Source organism: Fundulus heteroclitus, chromosome 7, assembly GCF_011125445.2.
Source record: "Fundulus heteroclitus isolate FHET01 chromosome 7, MU-UCD_Fhet_4.1, whole genome shotgun sequence".
Lineage (NCBI taxonomy): Eukaryota > Metazoa > Chordata > Actinopteri > Cyprinodontiformes > Fundulidae > Fundulus > Fundulus heteroclitus.
The window spans coordinates 42896246-42916472 of NC_046367.1; the positions used below are offsets into that span (position 1 = coordinate 42896246).

Here is a 20227-nt window from a genome sequence, read left to right on the forward strand (position 1 = left end):
TTTACTGTTCACTAAAGGTGAGATTACGACTAGTCAAAATGATGTTATCTATAATGGTAAATCCAGAGAGTTAAACTTGCTGATTAAATGTCAAAATGTCTTGCCAGTTAGCCACATCGACAGAGCTACTGATGTCAGATTTTCCAAATTACAGTACAAAAACCACAAAAACAATATGGATAGAAAATTCAATGCAAGACCACCGTTTAACCCTAAGAGGGCGCCACACTGACAATTTTAGACAGAAAAGCAGGATTTCAACAAATATGCAGTAATTTGTCAAAATAATCACCAGGGTATGTAGACAGTACTATAAAAACATCATGTTAGCAGTCTATTGACAAGAAATGGTTGACTTGGGGGTTATTTACCCTTTATAGAATCTTTTAGAACCAGTGTTAACACAGTTCTTCCTTCCAGCAGCTGTTAGACTATAAACCGTCGCTGCTCCCCACAAACCCAAAAAGTCGTTTAGATTCTTGCAGTTATTTGCACAAGTTAACATATTCCTACAGTCTGGTTTTGCACTAAGAATGCTTAAAAGTCCAAAATTCATCTGAGATCCGTGCCGATCAAGAAAAGGATGCAAACTTCACGCCCAACTACATGCGACACAGCAAAAATCGAGCCAGAAAACAACAGTAAAGTGTGAAAAAGTCACAGTAGAGTCAAACACAATAAACTCACATGGTCATCAAAGTGAACAATTGCCAGGTTCTTATTGGGTCTGCAGAAGATTTTACAGACTTTCCCGAATCGAGAGAAATGTTTCTCGATCACGTCTTTCTTGTTGAGGTTTGGAGGGACGTTTCTGCACATGATGGTGGCGAGGTCGCTGGGAGAGACACCGCTGAGACTGTCCAGGCTGTCCCTGCGAGCTCCGTGTCTGACAGGGGTCGATGCTCCTGGCTCCGAGCTCTGGGGGAGAACCGGGTCTACAGGAGGTTCAGAGGAGCGAAGCCATGATTTAAAAAAACAAGTTAGACAAAATTATACACAGCATTGGTGAGAATGCGTGAAAGTCTTCAAAATATATCCTTTACTGCAGCTGCATCTCACTGAAACAAGTGAGAAAACAGATCTCACATTAAGACATAATTATTTGACTGGTGGCATGATTATTAATTCCCCTAAAAATCCCCTTTAAAAAATGCCAGAAGCATATTTTTTTTAATTTAATTTGATCAGATGGAACTTCTAGTCAGCATTTTGTTTCCCTGGGGTGTGAATATGACGTGACACAGATCAATTCCTCCTAACTAGTGGTAAAAAACATCTCCAAAGTTCCCAGTTTGTAAGATCTGCAGGAAAAAGAGTGGAGCGAACGGTCCGGGTGGGTCTGCTGAGACCCAAAGGACGCCCACTGTTCACCACGGAGGAGGAGATGTGATGCTGTGGGCCTGCTTTTGTTAGTTAGCACGACATCATGAACTCACCAAGACACCTCTGGGTCTGTGAGCAGGATAAGGACTCAAAAACAGGGACAAATCAACAGAGAGGGTTCTTGTTAGGCTCCAACCTAACGTCTGTTAGAGGAGAACTGCTGTCCTGTAAAGAGTGCTGACAGCAGCGCTTAGATAAAGACGCTAATAGGCTATTTTATTCAAATCAACTGTTTCTCAGTATGAATATAAGCAAATACAAACTTTTGTTCAAGCATGATTTTATAAATTTATCCAGCATTATTAATGCTGCCCAACTCTTAGTCTCCAATATCACTGCTGCACTTTATCCGGAAACTTACTGCATATTTGTTTACATTGCAACTGTCTACTGTTAAATCACTGCTGCACTTTATCTGGAAATCAATTGGAATTTATCCTGTAAATTACTGCAATTTATTACTGCATTTTAATCCTGTACTCTAAATTCACAGCAACGTATCCTGTAGAGTTACTGCAATTTTTCTGAGCTGTATGAAAACAAAATTTCTGTCTGTCAAAATGACAATAAAGTCTAATAAAAAAGTCTAAGTCTAAATTAGAAGCTTTGGAGATCCTTATTATCTTCACACAGAAGCAAAAGGTGTAAATCTGACCTGAAGCGTCTGGTTTTTCCTCAGCATCTCTGGTCAGCGTCTGTGCAGCGGGCGGCGTGGCAGACGGCTCGTCCCCACCTGGTTCTGCTCTCTCCTCCGGGTTCGGAGCGGGCCTCCCAGCCTCCTTCGCTGGCTCCCTCCTCACCGGGTTGCCGTGCTCTCTACGAATGCCGCTCAACGCCCGGCTGAACAGGCCTCCGGCGGGGCCCCGGGGCCTCGTCACCGGCCTCTTTGCGGGATGTCTCGGCAAATCTGCGTCGGGCGGAGCTTCCTGCTCGGCGGCTGGCTTCTCCGGCCCTGAGCCGGAGGCTGCAGGTTCCTCCTTCCTCTTGGGTGCCTTGCCAAGGCGGCCGAACACGTTTGTGTCTTGGGTTTTAAAGCTGCTCTCCGTGTCATCGGAGCCAAACTCCGTTTTGGGGGCCGTGTAACCGAACGCAGGGGCGTGACTGAAGCTGACCGGAGCTGAGAACAGCGTGGGCTGAGCCTGAACGGAAGCTGCGGTGAAGCTGAAGGACGACGGGGTGGTGGGCTCCGTGGTGGGGCCGGTGGAGCTGGGGCCAGACGCGGCCGTCGGCTTGGTGAAGGAGAACTGAAGGGGGGCTTCAGCAGGATGGCTGTCACCGGTCGTTGGCGGGTTGGAAAGCGAGGGAGCCGCAGCTGGCTGCGTGAAGCTGAAGCCCTGCGGCCCAGACTTGGCTCCAGCCAGCAGAGAGAAGCCGCCGGAGCTGGAGCTGGTCTGGGAGCCGCCGAAAGAGGAGCCGGATGTGGCAGGGATCTGGTTGTTCGTCGGCTCCGGGCTGCCGGAGAAGATGGGTTTGAACACGGCCTCGTTGGGCGGCTTGAAACTGAACTCTGGTCCGAACCCCCTGCTCTGGCTCACATTCTTAGCGGCGCTGAACACGCTGGAAGAGGCCGGCTGTCCGAACGAAGGCTGCCCGGAACTGGAGGTGCTGGAGAGGGTGATGTTGTGATGGGCCCCAAAGGCAGGAGGTGGCTTTCCCGATCCCGAAGGCTGTCCGAAGGCAGAGGGCTGGCCGAAGGCAGGGGTCTGCCCGAAGACCGAGGCCTGGTTGAGTCCAAACGCTGGAGCTGAGCTGCTCTTTACCTGAGAAGGCTGCCCGAAGGCAGGAGCCTGGCCCAGAGAAGGCTGGGCCTGAGCAGGCGCCTGTCCGAACATGGAACCACCCTGAGATGCAGGCTGGTTCCCCACAGATGACTGTCCGAACATGGAACCACCCTGGGCGGCAGGCTGATTAACAGACTGCTGTCCGAAAATGGAACCAGTCTGAGCTCCAGGCTGATTAACAGACTGCTGTCCGAAAATGGAACCACCCTGAGCTGCAGGCTGGTTCACCGTGGATGCCTGTCCGAAAATGGAACCACCCTGGGCGGCAGGCTGATTTACAGACGGCTGTCCGAAAATGGAACCACCCTGAGCTGCAGGCTGGTTCACCGTGGATGCCTGTCCGAAAATGGAACCACCCTGGGCGGCAGGCTGATTTACAGACGGCTGTCCGAAAATGGAACCACCCTGAGCTGCGGGCTGATTAACAGACGGCTGTCCGAAGATGGAACCAGTCTGAGCGGCAGGCTGCTGCACAGCAGACCGCTGTCCGAAGGCAGGCGCTTGGATAAACCCCAAATTTGGTCTCTGCGCTCCGCTGGGATTCTGCTGCCCGAAAACCTGGAACAGATTCGGCTTCGCGGAGCTGCTAGGAGCCTGGAAAGCTCCTCCCTGTGGACTTCCAAACGGATTCATGGTGCAGATAAACACCTTTATGCGACGTTACCGGAAAAAAAACGGCTTTTTTTAGCTGAGCCGGGTTTGTAGCTCTGTTGTTAGCATCAGCTAACTCGGTAAAACCTGTTAAAAATCCCACGAAAAGTTCATTTTCCCGCTTCGTCGGGTTTTACACGGACAAAACAAAAACTCTCATCTTCAGAACACCAAAAAACGTACATATTCGAAATAAAATACCCCAACTTTCCTCTGGTTTGTTGTGTTTTCGTTCGGGCTCTGTTCAAATATCCTCCAACTTCCGGTTCCGGTCCGTCAATCTTTTATTCCCCGATTGACCCTAATATTTTGTTCCGTGACTCGAGCAAACATCCAAGCATTTTCTCTGAATAAAACAAAATTATTAGCTTTAAAATATACGCCACACAGACATCAAGCCATTATGAACCGAGTTTAACCGGAAGTTTGCTTTATCTCATTTAATTGTAATGCCAGAAAATGCGGTTTATCCAATTTTAACACATTTATCTCCTTATCTCCATTTATCTCCTTAAATCAGTGTTAGCTCTAAATCTGTAACAGTGATATAGATTCTGGACTGGACTTGCTGGCATAGAAAAAAAATCTTCTATATATCTATAAAAGAAATTATAGTTTTACTGTGTTTTGAATCTCTAGACCACCAGTTCAAAAATCTACAATATTTAAAACCTAAAAATAAATAATCATAATTTAAATAAAAATTTCTGTCTTTAAAGCCATTATGTTCCGCAAACATTCTGAAAATATTTAATATAGTAATTTGTTAATCACACTGGATTATTGTAACCTAAATACAGCTTTAATACACGTTTTTTTTGTTGTTGTTTTTTTTTTTTTTGTGTGTGTATGTGTGCAAATTCAGAAGAAATAACTTTTATGGGCATGTCGGATTAGATCAAGTTAAGTATTATTATGAGGATATAGTAGTTAATACATCCAACCACAATACTTAGAATTGTCACACTGGAAGATGGTAATTTGAAATTAAACACTGATATTTATTTGGGATGTTTTTTTTTTTTTTTTTTACCTTCATTCTTATTTTAAAAATATCTAAATTGAAAATAATAATACTTTCTGACATCTAGACCACCTTATATTAGATGGAATTCAAAATGGAAATGGATTTAAACCGAATTTAAAAATCCCTCTTAGCATTTGGTTTTTACAATTTTAGTATATCTTTATTAAAATCTCCACAAGGAAACATTACCTTGCTGCTGTTACTGTCAAATAACTCCAACATTTTATCTGTGAATACCTTCACACTAGAACCTGGAGATTGATACACCCAGCTGGTTACAGCATTTTAGTTTTTTTTTTTTTTTTTTTTTACATTTACAACTTCTACAGTTATAATTCCTATAATCTTATCAAATTGCAGGTAATTCTAAATTTTAAAGCTGTACTTATGTACAATGCAACTCCTTCTTCTTTTTTTATAGTGAATGGTAGATAATACCCCATCAATGTATGCTATTTTTAAATTGTTCTGCATAGTGATCACAATCTATATTTGAAAAAAAGAACCTAAATCTATATCTTTGTCTACTTGTATATTTTAAAATCTGAGTCCACAAAAACATCATTGTTTCAGAAATACTTCCTCAAACCTATTCTTCAATTCCAGATTTGGTTTTATCCTGCTTCACTGACAATCCCTGATCTTCTGAGGCAGGAGACGTCTATTGTTTTCCTTTACCCATGCCGACCCATTTCTGCAAATACTTTTCTCTGTTTAGCTGACATTCTGGCCTCTTCTGTAATGTCCTCATTCTTTTTTGTTAACGGTTCATTTATGTACACATTGGTACCTTTGAGGTATTTTTTACTGTTATATTATCTCTATGCTTTCTGCTGACGAATCTTACACTACTTGCAGGGGTCGCTTTCTCTGATTTTTATAATTTTTTTTGGCAATGTGTGATGGATAGAAATGGTATCTCTTTGAATGTCTGTTTTTACTGTGATGAAAGTTCACCGCTTGCTGTTCCAGATTCTGCCGCTCTTTCTGTGGTCTCTTCATTTGCAGTAACTAAAGCATCACTACTGGGTTTAGAGACCATTTAGAACAAATCCTTCCAATGTTAATATTGCTCCATGTTTTTGCTCAAGCATGTGTATTTTCTTTGTATTTTTCAATTAACAGCTTGGTGAACTGATCTTACTCTACATTCACTAAACCAATCAGTTGTACTTGCTGCCTTTATTTTGACATAAATACAAGAGACCTCTTAATCTCCTCCATACTGTTCATAGATATTTCTTTGTCCTTTACATTATTTTATGCCCTTGGAATCATCAGCCTCAAACTGTTACCTTTTGGTATTTTTATGAGCAGACTGTTGTGACATTATGCATGGTTTTAGGTTATCTAATGTTTAATAAATAACTCTCGGTATGTTTGGTATTGTCATGTGAATATCAGCCCAAATGGCAGATATTAGGACAATAGTTGAAAGGAATTATTCAAGCACTGGTGTTCTTTTAACAGCAAACTCTGCACACATGGAATAACGGCGTGACAACTTCTCTTCAAGTTCAATAATTTATTAACAGAAATAAAATGAACATCCACAGAACATCACTATAAAATGCTGTTTATCTGAATTGACACAATATTTCAATCAACAAATCCTCTCTACTAGGCTAGTGAAACTTAATTAAAACTACTAAGCAAAATGAGAAAGAAACAAAGGAATTATGTACACACAATTAGGAAACAAAAAGACAAATAAAATGGCTGAAAACCATCTTCAGAATGATTCAGTGAATCCTGGTTCACTGCAGATCTAAGTTAGATCTTAAGAATGTGGAATGAGGTTAAATTAGCTTAACTAATTTAGAAAAACACTTGACATGTGTTTCACACACTTACAATGCAAATCCCGAGTTAAACAAAACATTATTTGAGGAAATAACATTTGAAAGAATGATTTGCTCAGTAGAAATCAGGACACTTTAGGACACTTTATTTCTATTCATTTATTTCTCCGGGAAACTAAGACTTGAATTGGTAAATTAGGACGCCAGAGGGCACTTCCTGTGGTCATTGTTTACATTGACTTTGGACTAGCTGCTATACATATAGGCTAGGTTTGTTAATACAGATTCTTTATAATGTAGTTTATCTCTGAATCTTTTAAAACATTTATTACAGTTTGAAAATCAACCATTTAAGTGATTTTCAATGCCCACCATCAGTTCTCATAGTGTAAACCACAGACAGGTCAAAGCTGAAACAGATTATTTAATTTTAGGACCAGATTCCCTAAAATACCATTGTTGTATAATTCTAGATATTTTTAAAATTTTGAAAAAGGGCAGTGTTTCTGTTTATTTTAGCCCTAGATCATATACCAGGGTTGGAATTTGTCAAACCTGGACTAATTTTAACCCTCCCTGATCATAACCCTATGATAAAAGAACATTACATACTGGTCTGATTATGTTGCGGTTCTTGAATTGCAACATATAAAATAAAGTTTCTACAGACAATAAACTGCATGTTAGGACTCTGAATTATGTCAAGGATTATGAAGCAATATTCTAAAGTAATCCAGAAAAATGTTGCACTGGCCCTTTAAGCAAAGGTCCAACCGGAAGTTGGTAATCGGAAGTAGCACCGGCTAAACGGTGTCACCTTGAATTGTGCTCTGAATGAATGAGTCCGTTCTCCTTGGCAGAGAGGCCCAGCGTTAGTTCCTATCCGAGGCGAAAGGGTTCGGGTTCGGTCCATTCATGCCTTAAGGTTCTGTTTCTTCACCGCCTCAGGTTAACATGGGAGTGGTCCTGCGGAACCTGCAGAAGGTGGTTCCGCTGCGCCGCGCCAGGCTGCGCCGCGACGTGGACACCCTGAGACACATCCTGGGCATCCAGAAGTTCGACCTGGGCGTCATCTGCGTGGACAACCGCAGGATCCAGCAGATCAACAGCGTTTACCGGAAGAAAGACGCGCCGACCGACGTCCTGTCGTTCCCGTTCCACGAGGTAACGAGCCGGTCCAGCTGAGCAGAACCGAATCACCGGAGGTTCTAGATACATCAGTACCGGTCCCAAATCTAACATCTGGAACTTTAAAACTTTCATAGTAATAATAAAAATAAATACACAGAACAACGACTTTTATGTTGAAGAATGTTTGTTTTGAGTAAAAAATGTTTGCTGTTTGCAATTTCCGTTTTTCTGTCTAATTCTACATTAATTTTATTTTTATTTTTAGATGAGTTTTCTGAAACTTTGTAATAAGTAGTCCGACCTGCTTGTTCAGACATATTTATAAAGTTATTTCATTTATTACGTTTTTACATTTAGAAACTTGTTCTATCATTTTTTTTAAAGTTTCATCATATTTAGAGTTATATTATATATTTAGAAAGTTGTTTCATTTAGAAAGTTACTTTGTCATATTTAGAAAGTTTTATTATATTTAGAATGTCATTTAGAAAGTTTGATAATTAGAACATTGTTCTTTTATCATATTTAGAGAGTTTTGTATTTAGAAAGTTATTTTATTTAGAAAATTTTATATTTAGAAGTGTTCTTTTATCATATTTTGAAAGTTTTATCATATTTAGAATGTTATTTAGAAAGTTTGATAATTAGAACATTGTTCTTTTATCATATTTAGAAAGTTTTATATTTAGAAAGTTATTTTATTTAGAAAATTTTACCAGTTTTGCCATTTTAAGTGACCAGTCTGTATTCCAGGACCTGAGGCCTGGAAAGCTGCCCTGCCCCCTTCACAGAGATGAGCTGAACCTCGGAGACATCTTTCTGGGGGTGGAGTTCGTGATGAAGCAGTGCCAGGAGGAATCTCTGGACCTTCATGGTGCTCTTACTGTGAGTTACTAGTTTCCTTTTTTTTTTTTATTGCTTCAACTTTTTTAGTTTTTGTTTCTATTTTAACTAAAGAAACCCAAATCCTGACTGATAGGGACCCATTCTCGTCTTCTCAGAGCTGGGAGTTGATCCCAGCTTCTCTGCTTGTTAAGCCTCCACAGATTCTCTGTGGGGTTTCCTGACCACAGATCCAGAACTTTCTCTGGGCAGATTCTCTCTCTCTCTCTATCTGGCCTCCTGTCGTGGTGCTTCATCACACAGCCAGTGGCTCATGGAGAATGTTTTGGTCCTCCTCCATCCATGGCCAGAATAAGGAGACAACCCTCCTATACACAGATGTCATGGCGGCCCTCAGCTTTCCATCTCCAGGTGTCGTAAACCACCAGAAGGACAAGGAGGAAATCTCTGCTCCAATCTTCTGCCGTCCATACTTGTACGCCCTGCAGGGGTTCAGTCAATCCTTGGTTGCTCCTTTGAAAGCTCAGAGTTTAGGCGATTTCATGTTTTTTCAAAGTTTATCAATAGAGCGCTCCTCAACAACCCGGGTGTTGTTTAAAGGTCGTTCATGTCTGGAGTAATAGAATAATATGTAACAAGAGAGAGCGATAATAAAATATTTTACCTGTTTATTAAAGTTATAACAAGATTTTAAAATCACTAAGGATCTCGGAGAAAAGTGTCACCAGAGCCTCGTCTGAACAGATGTTTTAGCTGCGATCTAAACTTCAGCTCATGATGATTTTTGCTGTAATTAAGGTTGTACCAGCAGCCTGTTCATACGTCTACAGTAAAAGTTGACTGGTTTGCAGTAAATGTTTCTTCTGCTCCTTCAGGCGGTCACTGCACACGGCATCTGTCACCTGCTGGGCTACCGACACGAGACCGAGGAGGAATGGACCGAGGTTCGTACGTTAATTCAGGATAATCAGGTTTCACTGGAGCTTAATGTTCTTTATACCGTGGTCTGGGTGAATAATTCGTTCTAGGGCTGGACGATATAGAAAAAAGTACATTAATATAATAGAAATCATTTGATTGATGTTGATAATTATAAAGAAAATTCATCAAACATATTTTAAGTGTCACCATGCCCTTTTGAAAATAAACACTGAATTCAAATACAACCTTTCATTCAACCAACTTTTTACCAAAACTGTAAGCCTTTAAAAAGGAAAAAAAAAAGTGCTCTTTAAACCCTTTAAAGCTCCGCGAAGGAGCGATCCTGGCTCTGTATTTGTAATTGGTTGTAATTATTAGTACTACATGAGTACTGCTAGAGGAATGTAAACTTTTCTTTTACCTAATCGCATGTCTATCAATTGATATATCATTATTGAATTATTGTCCAGCCCTACTTGATTCTGATTGGCTGTAGAGCGTCCACTAAAAAGTGTTTTAGGACACCTATATAAAAAAATATCTGATCAAATAGCTTGATTGTTCTAAATTATTGCTCTGGATAAAACGTTAGCTGGTAACGCTAAGACAGTTGATGCTAGTTATCTTGGCAATGCGTCACAAGATTAAATAGTTCTCTACGTTTTTAACAGCGAAACAAAATCACTAAAGTATTAATAGACTTTTTTTGTAAGTGATCATTGTAAAAGCAGTTTAATGCCCAATGAACCGTCTGTTTTCAGAATGAACGGTCACCTAGAAGGGCTTTACACATTTCTTCACCTTTAAGGTCTGTTGGTTTGATGCCAGGCGTTTTCTCCTTATTAGGGTTTATGACTTTAACGTTACTATAATCATCCCAGATCAGGAGTAACGATGAGAAGGGATGAAGAGGAGGTTTGGGTTTCCGTCCCGTCCACCAGAACTTCTGTAGGTTTCAGGAATCTGAGCCTTTTAGGAGCATCAGGATAAAAACTGAGCAGCTCCAGATTTTAAACTCTTCTCAGCGCAAACGTTTCATATATGCTCACTCAGCAGAGAAGAGCAGCAGGAGAACCTCAGAACAAGAACCTTTTCTCAACCAAAGCTACAATGAGACCATTTTAAGAAGCCGTGGTTCTGAAGACGACCCGGACGTTTAGTTTCAGATCAAATCTGTTGAAATTCAGGAAGGAATTCTGTTTTTGTCCAGAACAGAAAACAATTTCAGGAACTTTAGGGGAACAGCTCTGGGTCAAGAACCACCTGGAACCGGGCTTTTCTTCAGGGACGTTTGTCCAGCTCTACAGTAGAGTTCAATTCCCAAACGTTACTGATGCTTGCCCAGAGGCCGAGTCACCTCCTCAACAACCTGCACTGCATAACAGAACTAAAAAATAAGTAAAATTTTCTTAAAATTAGTGTATTTATCCTTGATTTGAGCAGGTAAATAAGATGATCTGCCAATAGAATAAGATTTTTGCACTTAAATCAGGAACAATTCATCTCCATCTTATTTCAAGTGCAGCATGTCTAATTATCTTATTTTAGGGGTCAAAATACTCATTCCATTGGCGGATAATCTAATTTACCTGCTCAAATCTAGGACAAAAACACTAATTTTAAGAATATTTTACTTATTTTTAGTTCTGTTTTTGCAGTGTGAGGTACCTGCGCTGGAGCAGACGGGTCAGTACTCCAGGTGCTTGTTGGAAGAGTCAGAAACATTTCCCTGGGACGATGTCGGGTTTATCAGGACTCCTGGTTTTGTTGCATTTTAATGCTATTAGTTATTTATTTGTGGGAATGAGAGCAGTGATGATGTCATTTCCTTCAGGATCAATAAAGTTGCCGTCTGTCTTCTGTGATGCAGAAAAGTCCAGTAGATTTCAGGCGCGTCTTTCTTCCCGTCGGTCCACCGTTTCCACCAAGACGAAGGGAAACCACATCCCCAGTGTCTGGCTGAGGAAGAGGAGGGTCTGACCACCGGACTGAATTTAGAAACCAGAAACGGGCCGACGGTTCTTGTCCTGTTAAACACCTGAAGGCAGATTTTCTGGAGGAACGGGACTAAAACACTTTGGACTCTTCCTGTTGTCAATGACGTAACGTCTAAAATGTTGCTGCTTCTGGTTGGACCCTAATCAGGGAAGTGTCCTAGATGAAGGATCCCTTAAAATAACCCAATATTCTCATCATGTTGCCTTTAGTTTGCTAAAAGCTCCCAAACACGTCCAGAACTCAGTTTTTCCAAACATTTCCTGGTAAAGCTTCAGATATCCAGACGGTTCCTTCCTGCTTCTGAACAGAACCAGCTTTATTATTAATAATAATAATTAATGATGCTGTGTTGTTGCAGATGCTGCAGAGGGAGCGCTACATCCTGGCTGAGTACAACAGACTCACCGGGCGCCGCCTGGAGCCGCTCATGAAGAGGCCCGGCCCGGACACGTGACGGCGCCGCGGATCCACGCCGCCCTCATCGTTTTGCACTAATTTAATTCCCTGCTGATTGTTTTTGTGCTTTTAATGTTAAAACACGAACCCCCCCCCCCCTCCCCTTCAGCGGCACGCGGAGCTGAAACACCAACAGAACGAAGCCAGTCTGTACTTTGACTATAATTTTATTAAAATCTGCTTTTAGGAAGAATCAGTCGTGTATGAAGGGTAGAAAACGCGTCCCACTCTCTCTGCATAAATACATTTTAGCCTCTGCACAGCACTCAGGACACTACAGGGGTTCACTCAGACATGAAGGAGAGGGGGGGGGGGTTAAATCTGCTGCTCTCCGGCCAGGTGGCATCATCTCTGCCCAAAGTGAGATCAACACTAAAGGAAATCATCTCCTCAGGGTGAATTTTACAGACTGAAAGCAGAACAAGGCGTCTGACGGTGTCGATAAATACTGAGGAGACTTCGATGGTTCTGGGCAGCAGACGCCATAAAAAAAAAAAAAAAAAAAAAATCTGTCGGCTTTATACAAACGGACCTTGGAGTTCATCGTTTTTTTTTTCAGGAGGCACAAGTTTAAAACCCGAGTCCAACTCAGAGGTTCAGCTACGAACGGACATCAGCGATAAAGACGGAACCGAGCGAACACACGAAGCAGCACAGAAAGCAACCAGGAAAACCTCCCCTTAAAAGGAAAGGCTGACCCGAACGGGCCGCTCCGTCAGAACCGCCATATTGCACCAAACGACCCCGGAGCTGCGCCGCAGCGTTGGTTCCAACGTAGACTTTATCTTTATTGACTTGAGGGCGAACTAAAGGATCTGCAAACATACAAGCTGTGCAGCACCGGCAGCGTCTGCTTCAACGAGTCACAACAAAAAAAACAAAACAAATCATAGAAGAAGAAGAAGAAAAACCGGCCTCGAAAACACGGAGGCAAAGTTTGATCCGCTGAACGTTTTGAGTCCAAACAGCTCGGCGCCAGCGGTTACAGGGACAGACGGGCCCGGTTAGCGGTACGGAGAGGACGGCGGCGCTATCTGCCGGGGTTTGGATCTCAGAGAGGCTGCAGGACGTTCCTTCCTGCTTCAGAGGCGCCGCCGGACCCGGACCGCTCCATCTCAGACAGCTGCTCGAAGACGTCCCTGAAACAGAAAGTGTCTCATCAGCTCAGATTCGGCTTTTAAAAGGCGGAGGAGCCTGGAGGCTACAGCTGACGGGCAGAACTGTGGACCGGTTATCAAAGCGTGATACCTGCAGGTTCTGGAGGCAGAGGAGTATTTCCTCCGCCTAAAAGCTTCTTATGTTCAACATTTGTGGATCAGATGCCTTTAAAATCTTTGTTTTGTCTGAAGACGACTGGAAGAGGGTTAATAAATATTTACTTTGAGCCTAGAGTCGCCACCCTGAGACGTTTCCTTTAAACCCTTCGCTGAGTTAAAAGCTGGGTTCAGTCAGATGATTTCTAATGTTAATGTTTGGTTATTTGATTGTTTTTCTCTATAAATAAAGCGATATATAGTTTGTTGAGAAATTAGGTGTTAACATATCACTAATAAACAAATGGTATTTGTGATTACTTTTATTTGGTGCTATATTTTTAGCTCTGTTAACATGAATTTGTTTGAATTACAAATTGCTGATTGAACGACAGTAAAATGAAATAACATTTCATTTATAAAACTTCACTCCTTTATTCACCTCATTTACTCTGTGTGCCTCTGACAGCATTCTTTTTGGTACAGTTTATTTTATTTAGTCTGAATCCAGGCAATGTATTAAACTTGGTTCCAGACATTTAATTATGGTCACAAATGTATGAACAAATGTGCAAATTAGATGATGTCACCCCCCACTGTTATAAAAATATTATTCTGAAGTCACTATGGTCTCGGACATAGGAGGCCTGCAGACATGATGGCTGTGTATGAGATCCACTGTTTGCTGATTGCAAGGCCAAATGCTGCAGCTGATTGTCTACGATAGACTGTCTTTGTTTTGTCTCAAGCCAAGGTCACTGTGCAGTATTAGGGGAAGCCAGAAAAGCGAGACAGGCAGACGCAGACTGCAGCGGGACAGTGGGGTGCGATTACTTTCCATCTATGTGATCTCTGCTCTGTTTCTCAATAAAAGTGCTGGAACTTCGTCACAGCCGTCTCTTTATTTAATAAAGATGGGAACTCAGTTATTATTGTTTAGAATTCCCATAACACCCACTCAATAAAATAAAAAATTAACAACTACCACGGTTTAAAAAAAAAAAAAAAAAAAAAAAACTCCCAAAGGAAACTTTAGGAGAATCCAGAATCCTGTAGAACTGAGCTGGAAGCCTCTGTGGTTCTGAGCTTTTATTCTTAGACTTCATGAGGATCACTGTGACCCGTTTATGCTGATTAAATAAAAAAATTAAATAAAAAAAATTAAATTAAATAAAAAAAATGCTTTATGTGATATGCAAAAAGTGATTTACTTCAAAAAGTTCTATATTCTTTGTTATAGGTGAAAACCATGGAGGTCACCATTTTTACACCAGTGCAATGCATGCTGGGTTACTGATGCGGTTCGGTCCTACTGGACTGGAACCTACAGAGTAAACGGTTGGATTTTATGGTATTGAGTTTAACTGGTGTAAATTTAGAGAACACCACACGGTGTCGCTGTTGGCTGTAATTTCAAAAAGTGAGGTGAGTCTTCATCACTTCTCTCATGACAAAAAAAAAAGCGTAATGGAAAAAAAAAAAAAAAGCCGGTGGTAGAAGACAACTTCAGAAGGACCCACATTGGTGCTCAACTCTTCTCTCCAAAAGACTTTGAGTAATTTTTACCAACAAAATTGATTCAACAGGCAAGTTAAAACCAACTGCCTGCTGACTTTTTATCCATAAAGCGTCTAAACTCGCCACCTTGTGAGCGAAAGACCCTGAGAGAAACAGAGACGGGGAACACCAGAAGTCCTTTTAAATAATGAAGCTACTGCAGTCAGTACCGAATGTGAAATCACGGATCTGACACCAGACCGAAGACCAGAACCTAGACAGGTGTTAATGGACCAAAGACCAGACCGATCCGATCCTAAGTAGTAATACTAGTATTATTATTACTACATTGTCATCCATTTCAAGGAATTCCGGTTCAAACTGCTGCGTTTCCTCCAGAAAATGGTGCTAATCCTGATGGTAGGTGTCGTTGGATGTGGGAAGTCCTGAAAGGGGAACGCAACCTGGACGTTGTGTGCGTTGCGCTAATAACAGCTAGCATGTTAGCAATTTATATTGAGAAGTTTACTCACAGTTTTAAGTCGCTCTCAAAAATCAACGCTTTAAACTAAACACACGGATCTTAGCCTGGTGGGGACGAGTAAAGCCTGCCGGTCCTGAAAACGTTGCTCACTGCTGTTTTGGCTGGACAGAGCTAGCACTAGGAGCTAGTATATGTAATTTACCCAGAATGCATTGCAGCATTAATAGGGTTATGTCTCTGTGGCATTACATTTTAATTTAGAAAAACTCAACATCTTACAGTATTCTTACTGAAAACAGATGTGACGATGGACTTTATGTGAGAAATATCCAAGCGTGGATCCCTTTAAAAACCTTCTAGAGCGTCAAGACGTCCTAAATCCTCCTTTTTGGACGTGAAGACATCCCCCAACGTCCAGGTGGACCGTGTAACTGTGACACGTCCAGGTTAACACACATGAAACCCGGCCAGCCGTGGCAGAACGCCGACCTTCGGGCTCAAACCCGAGTTCTGGGACGTGAGCGGCTCACCTGTGCATGTAGAAGAAGATGTAGCCGCTGCGGTCGCGGTCGCGCTGGACGGCGGCTTCCTGCGTGCGCGACACCTCCAGGTCGTTGTAGGTCAGCCACGACTGCTTCTTCATGTCGAAGACGTCGCTGATGTAGTGACCTGGGACCAGATCAGAAACCGGGTTTGTTAGAATCCCGGTCGACCCGAACGTCTCAGAAGACAAAGTCAGCAAACAGGAGCTCACCAGAGGAAGAGCTGCTGCCGATGTGGCTGACCACGCTGATGAGCCTGTAGGAGTTGGCCAGGTCTCCAGCCTGCGGATCAGAGAGCAGAAGCTCGTCACATAAGAGTTTCAGGCCCGGCTGGACGCGGGCGGCGCCGGCGCCGGGAAGCTTTCGTGCCTCAGCGTTCCTCTTCAGGGTCTCGGCCTCGGCCTCCGTGTACTCCATGTCCAGGATGTCCTCGTTCCCCGAGTCGTCGTCGGAGCACAGCAGCTCCGGCAGAGAGTTGTTGAACTCTGGTGGGACGACAGAAATAAAAATAAATAAATAAAACGATGCGGTTCCTGCCGACCCGACAGCAAAGAGTCAGACTTTCAGAACCGGTGAGCTCCTCCTACCCTGCAGGCTGAGCTCGGTGGCTCGTTTCAGGTCGTCGTCTTCTCTCATCTCCTGGGCTTCCTGCAGGGAGGGGGGGGGGCAGCACAGCTCAGGGTTTAGAACCGTTACCGGGTCAGAACCGGTGTAGGTACCAGATTGGCTCGGGTGCTACCCGATGACGTCTACATATGGCAACTCAACTCAAACAAACTAGATTATGCGCCCGCGGTCTCCATTTGTTACAAATCAATTTTACTTTGTTAATTTACGGTTATTTTCCTGTAAATTAGTCGAGGCATGAAAACTTTTAACATCATTTTGGAATACTTGTGTGGTAGTCTGACAATTTAATCGGTAATTTTGCAGGATCAAAGTTACAACCTTAGAGAAATTTAATTCCTCCAATTTTTTTTAAGTTGTGAAGGGAAACTAAACCATAAACTCATTTCATTTTTAATAAAAGTCAGCAGCCAAATTTAATTTTATCACGGCATTCATCACTGTAAAATCAATAACGTTCATTCCTCCTTTTTGTACTGATGTTGTTCTTTCTGATCACATGTTTTTTTATTATTCCAGATGAAATTGTGATGAATTTGATTATTTTTTTATTGTGGTATTTGGTACATTTAAGATATATGCCGGATAAATTAGTCTGGCTAGCCCTTCCATTTTTGTTAACAATATTCTTCCAAACATTGAGCCAATTGTCAAATATTTGTTGTTGTTTTTTTATTTATTTGTAAAATGGCTTAAATATTTGTTCCAAGCTTTTAAGAAAAAAGAAACCGCTAAATTAACTTAATAAAATCGATTCGTTACAAATGCAGACCGCGGGCTCTATGTAGTTTGTTTGAGTGGTGTTGCCATAAGGTGACGTCATCGGGAGGCGCAGGGACCATGGCGATTTTCTTCGTAAAATTGTCCGTTTACAAGCCGCAATCCCGCTCTCGAATAAAACCTACACCCCGCTATAATTACTTTAGTAAGTTGTCCAGACCAATTACAATATTTTGCGCAATTGAGCAAACGTTAAACCAACAATGTATAGTGACGTCATCAGAAGACGCAGGACCCGAGTCAATCTGGTACCTACACCGGTACCGCGTGGGTTCTGGTTGGTCTTACGTGTTCCTGGAGGCTCTGGACCAGGGCCTGCTGCAGCTCCTGCTCCTCCCTCTCCTGGTCCAGGTTGTACTGCTGGACCCAGTCCAGCTCGCCCTGCTGCTGCGGCCCCTCAGGAGTCTGGTTCTCCTTGTTCTCGTCCATGGTCAGGTCCAGAGAGCCCAGCACGTCTGCAGCGGCACCAGAACACGCAGAAATAAACCCAAGACGTCTTAGCGGCACCAGGAATCTTCCCTGGGTCTAGAACAGTGGCCTGCAACCTTTACAGGCTAAAGAGCCATTTTGCTTAGAGTCCACTTTAATTAAACTCGTTCAGAGCCGCAAATGTTGCCGAAGTTCTATTTTTTTTTTATAAAGATCTAGAGTAGGAAATATGTTGTCATCGTTAAAGAAACGCCCGTTTTTATTTTTATTTTTTTTTAAAAAGGGATGGAAAGGATGTTAATAGTGATGTAAAAAAATACATAATGAAAAAATATTAATATAAAATTAAATATTACTGGGCACTTTTAGCATAATTCTGTTGTGAAAATTAAAAGCCATTATTCCAAGAAAAAACGTCTAAAACCTGCATTTATTATAATTATTACATTTAAATACCATAATAAAAATAGAATATGTAGCCAAAGTTATTAAGACTAGAACAGTGGCCTGCTTAGAGTCCACTTTAGTTAAACTCGTTCAGAGCCGCAAATGTTGCCTGGCCTTTTGAAAGGACAAGTTCTATTTTTTTTTTAAAGAAACGCCCTTTTTTTTATTTTTTAAAAAAAAGGATGGACAGGATGTTAATAGTGATGTAAAAAATACATAATGAAAAAATATTGATATAAAATTAAATATTACTGGGCACTTTTAGCATAATTCTGTTGTGAAAATTAAAAGCCATTATTCCAAGAAAAAAAACGTCTAAAACCTGCATTTATTATCATTATTACATTTAAATACCATAATAAAAATAGAATATGTAGCCAAAGTTATTAAGACTAGAACAGTGGCCTGCTTAGAGTCCACTTTAGTTAAACTCGTTCAGAGCCGCAAATGTTGCCTGGCCTTTTTGAAAAAGGACAAGTTCTATTTTTTTTTTTATAAAGATCTAGAGTAGGAAATATGTTGTCATCGTTAAAGAAACGCCCTTTTTTTTTTTTTTTTTTTTTTTTAAAAGGATGGACAGGATGTTAATAGTGATGTAAAAAAAATACATAATGAAAAAAATATTGATATAAAATTAAATATTACTGGGCACTTTTAGCATAATTCTGTTGTGAAAATTAAAAGCCATTATTCCAAGAAAAAAAACGTCTAAAACCTGCATTTATTATCATTATTACATTTAAATACCATAATAAAAATAGAATATGTAGCCAAAGTTATTAAGACTAGAACAGTGGCCTGCTTAGAGTCCACTTTAGTTAAACTCGTTCAGAGCCGCAAATGTTGCCTGGCCTTTTTGAAAAAGGACAAGTTCTATTTTTTTTTTTATAAAGATCTAGAGTAGGAAATATGTTGTCATCGTTAAAGAAACGCCCTTTTTTTTTTTTTTTTTTTTTAAAAGGATGGACAGGATGTTAATAGTGATGTAAAAAAAATACATAATGAAAAAAATATTGATATAAAATTAAATATTACTGGGCACTTTTAGCATAATTCTGTTGTGAAAATTAAAAGCCATTATTCCAAGAAAAAAAACGTCTAAAACCTGCATTTATTATCATTATTACATTTAAATACCATAATAAAAATAGAATATGTAGCCAAAGTTATTAAGACTAGAACAGTGGCCTGCTTAGAGTCCACTTTAGTTAAACTCGTTCAGAGCCGCAAATGTTGCCTGGCCTTTTGAAAAAGGACAAGTTCTATTTTTTTTTTTAAATAAAGATCTAGAGTAGGAAATATGTTGTCATCGTTAAAGAAACGGCCCTTTTTTTTTTTTTTTTTTTTTTTTAAAAAAAAGGATGGACAGGATGTTAATAGTGATGTAAAAAAAATACATAATGAAAAAATATTGATATAAAATTAAATATTACTGGGCACTTTTAGCATAATTCTGTTGTGAAAATTAAAAGCCATTATTCCAAGAAAAAACGTCTAAAACCTGCATTTATTATCATTGTTACATTTAAATACCATAATAAAAATAGAATTTGTAGCCAAAGTTATTAGGAGCCACAGGTTGCAGACCCCTGGGTCCAGAAGAACCACTGGGTCCAGGCAGCGGTACCTGCGGGCTGTTTCTGGTCCGGTTCCAGCAGCTCCGTGTGGTAGGACAGCTCGTGAACGTCCGAGTCTCCGTACCCGGTGTCGGGGCTGCTGGTCGGCTCGTCCCCCGGCGCCGCGGCGGGGAGCCCGGCTTCCTGTCGGCTCATCTCCAGAACCGCGGCCAACATCTCGTCGTCGTTGATGTTGCTGAATTCTGCAGAATCCATCGGCGCCGCCTTCTGAGGACACAGCGGACGTCAGAACCAGGAGCAGCAGAGAGAGGCGGAGGAACGCGGAGGAACCGGCGCTCACCTCCTCTGGGCGGTCGTCGTCTTCAGGCGGGCCGCTGCTGAGGCGCCGCTTATGGCCGCCGCTCGTCTTCCTGCTGGGCTCGTCCTCGCAGTCAGAGTCCAGCAGAACCAAGCTGCAGCTGGAGCTGCTGGACTTTCCTCCACTCCTTCTACACAAAACCCAAAACCTTTTAAAGCCGAGCGCTTCAGATCAAAGCAGAACCCAAATGATTCTGCTATTCAGCTTTATTTTAGCTTCATTTACTGAAAATGAAAAATT

At 41.5% G+C, this 20227-nt stretch overlaps 3 protein-coding genes across 4 annotated transcripts in view; 1 reads left to right on the plus strand and 2 right to left on the minus strand.

Moving 5' to 3' along the window:
* Window positions 1-4106, minus strand: part of LOC105921998 (germinal-center associated nuclear protein) — a 36804-nt gene extending 32698 nt beyond the window's left edge. Inside the window, exons 1-2 of the mRNA XM_036139681.1 lie at window positions 2039-4106; window positions 688-935 (exon numbers count right to left, since the gene is read on the minus strand). Coding sequence (XP_035995574.1) covers window positions 688-935; window positions 2039-3797 — 2007 coding nt within the window. The 5' untranslated portion in view covers window positions 3798-4106. The remainder of the gene's footprint in view (window positions 1-687; window positions 936-2038) is intronic.
* LOC105921999 (ybeY metalloendoribonuclease) lies at window positions 1-12496 on the plus strand. The gene is made up of 5 exons (XM_021313762.2): window positions 1-17; window positions 7593-7808; window positions 8529-8660; window positions 9494-9562; window positions 11896-12496. The coding sequence occupies exons 2-5, from the start codon at window positions 7599-7601 to the stop codon at window positions 11989-11991; spliced, it is 507 nt and encodes a 168-aa protein (XP_021169437.2). The 5' UTR covers window positions 1-17; window positions 7593-7598; the 3' UTR covers window positions 11992-12496.
* The window catches only part of LOC105922001 (ubiquitin carboxyl-terminal hydrolase 37), a 21028-nt gene continuing 12945 nt past the window's right edge, over window positions 12145-20227 (minus strand). The window contains exons 17-24 of one of the 2 annotated variants that reach the window (XM_036139683.1): window positions 19970-20117; window positions 19680-19893; window positions 17465-17631; window positions 16357-16417; window positions 16139-16254; window positions 15982-16051; window positions 15758-15896; window positions 12145-13132 (exon numbers count right to left, since the gene is read on the minus strand). In XM_036139683.1, coding sequence (XP_035995576.1) covers window positions 13045-13132; window positions 15758-15896; window positions 15982-16051; window positions 16139-16254; window positions 16357-16417; window positions 17465-17631; window positions 19680-19893; window positions 19970-20117 — 1003 coding nt within the window. In that variant the 3' untranslated portion in view covers window positions 12145-13044. Of the gene's footprint in view, window positions 13133-15757; window positions 15897-15981; window positions 16052-16138; window positions 16255-16356; window positions 16418-17464; window positions 17632-19679; window positions 19897-19969; window positions 20118-20227 lie in introns of both variants that reach the window. The other variant, XM_036139682.1, reaches the window with a different exon arrangement.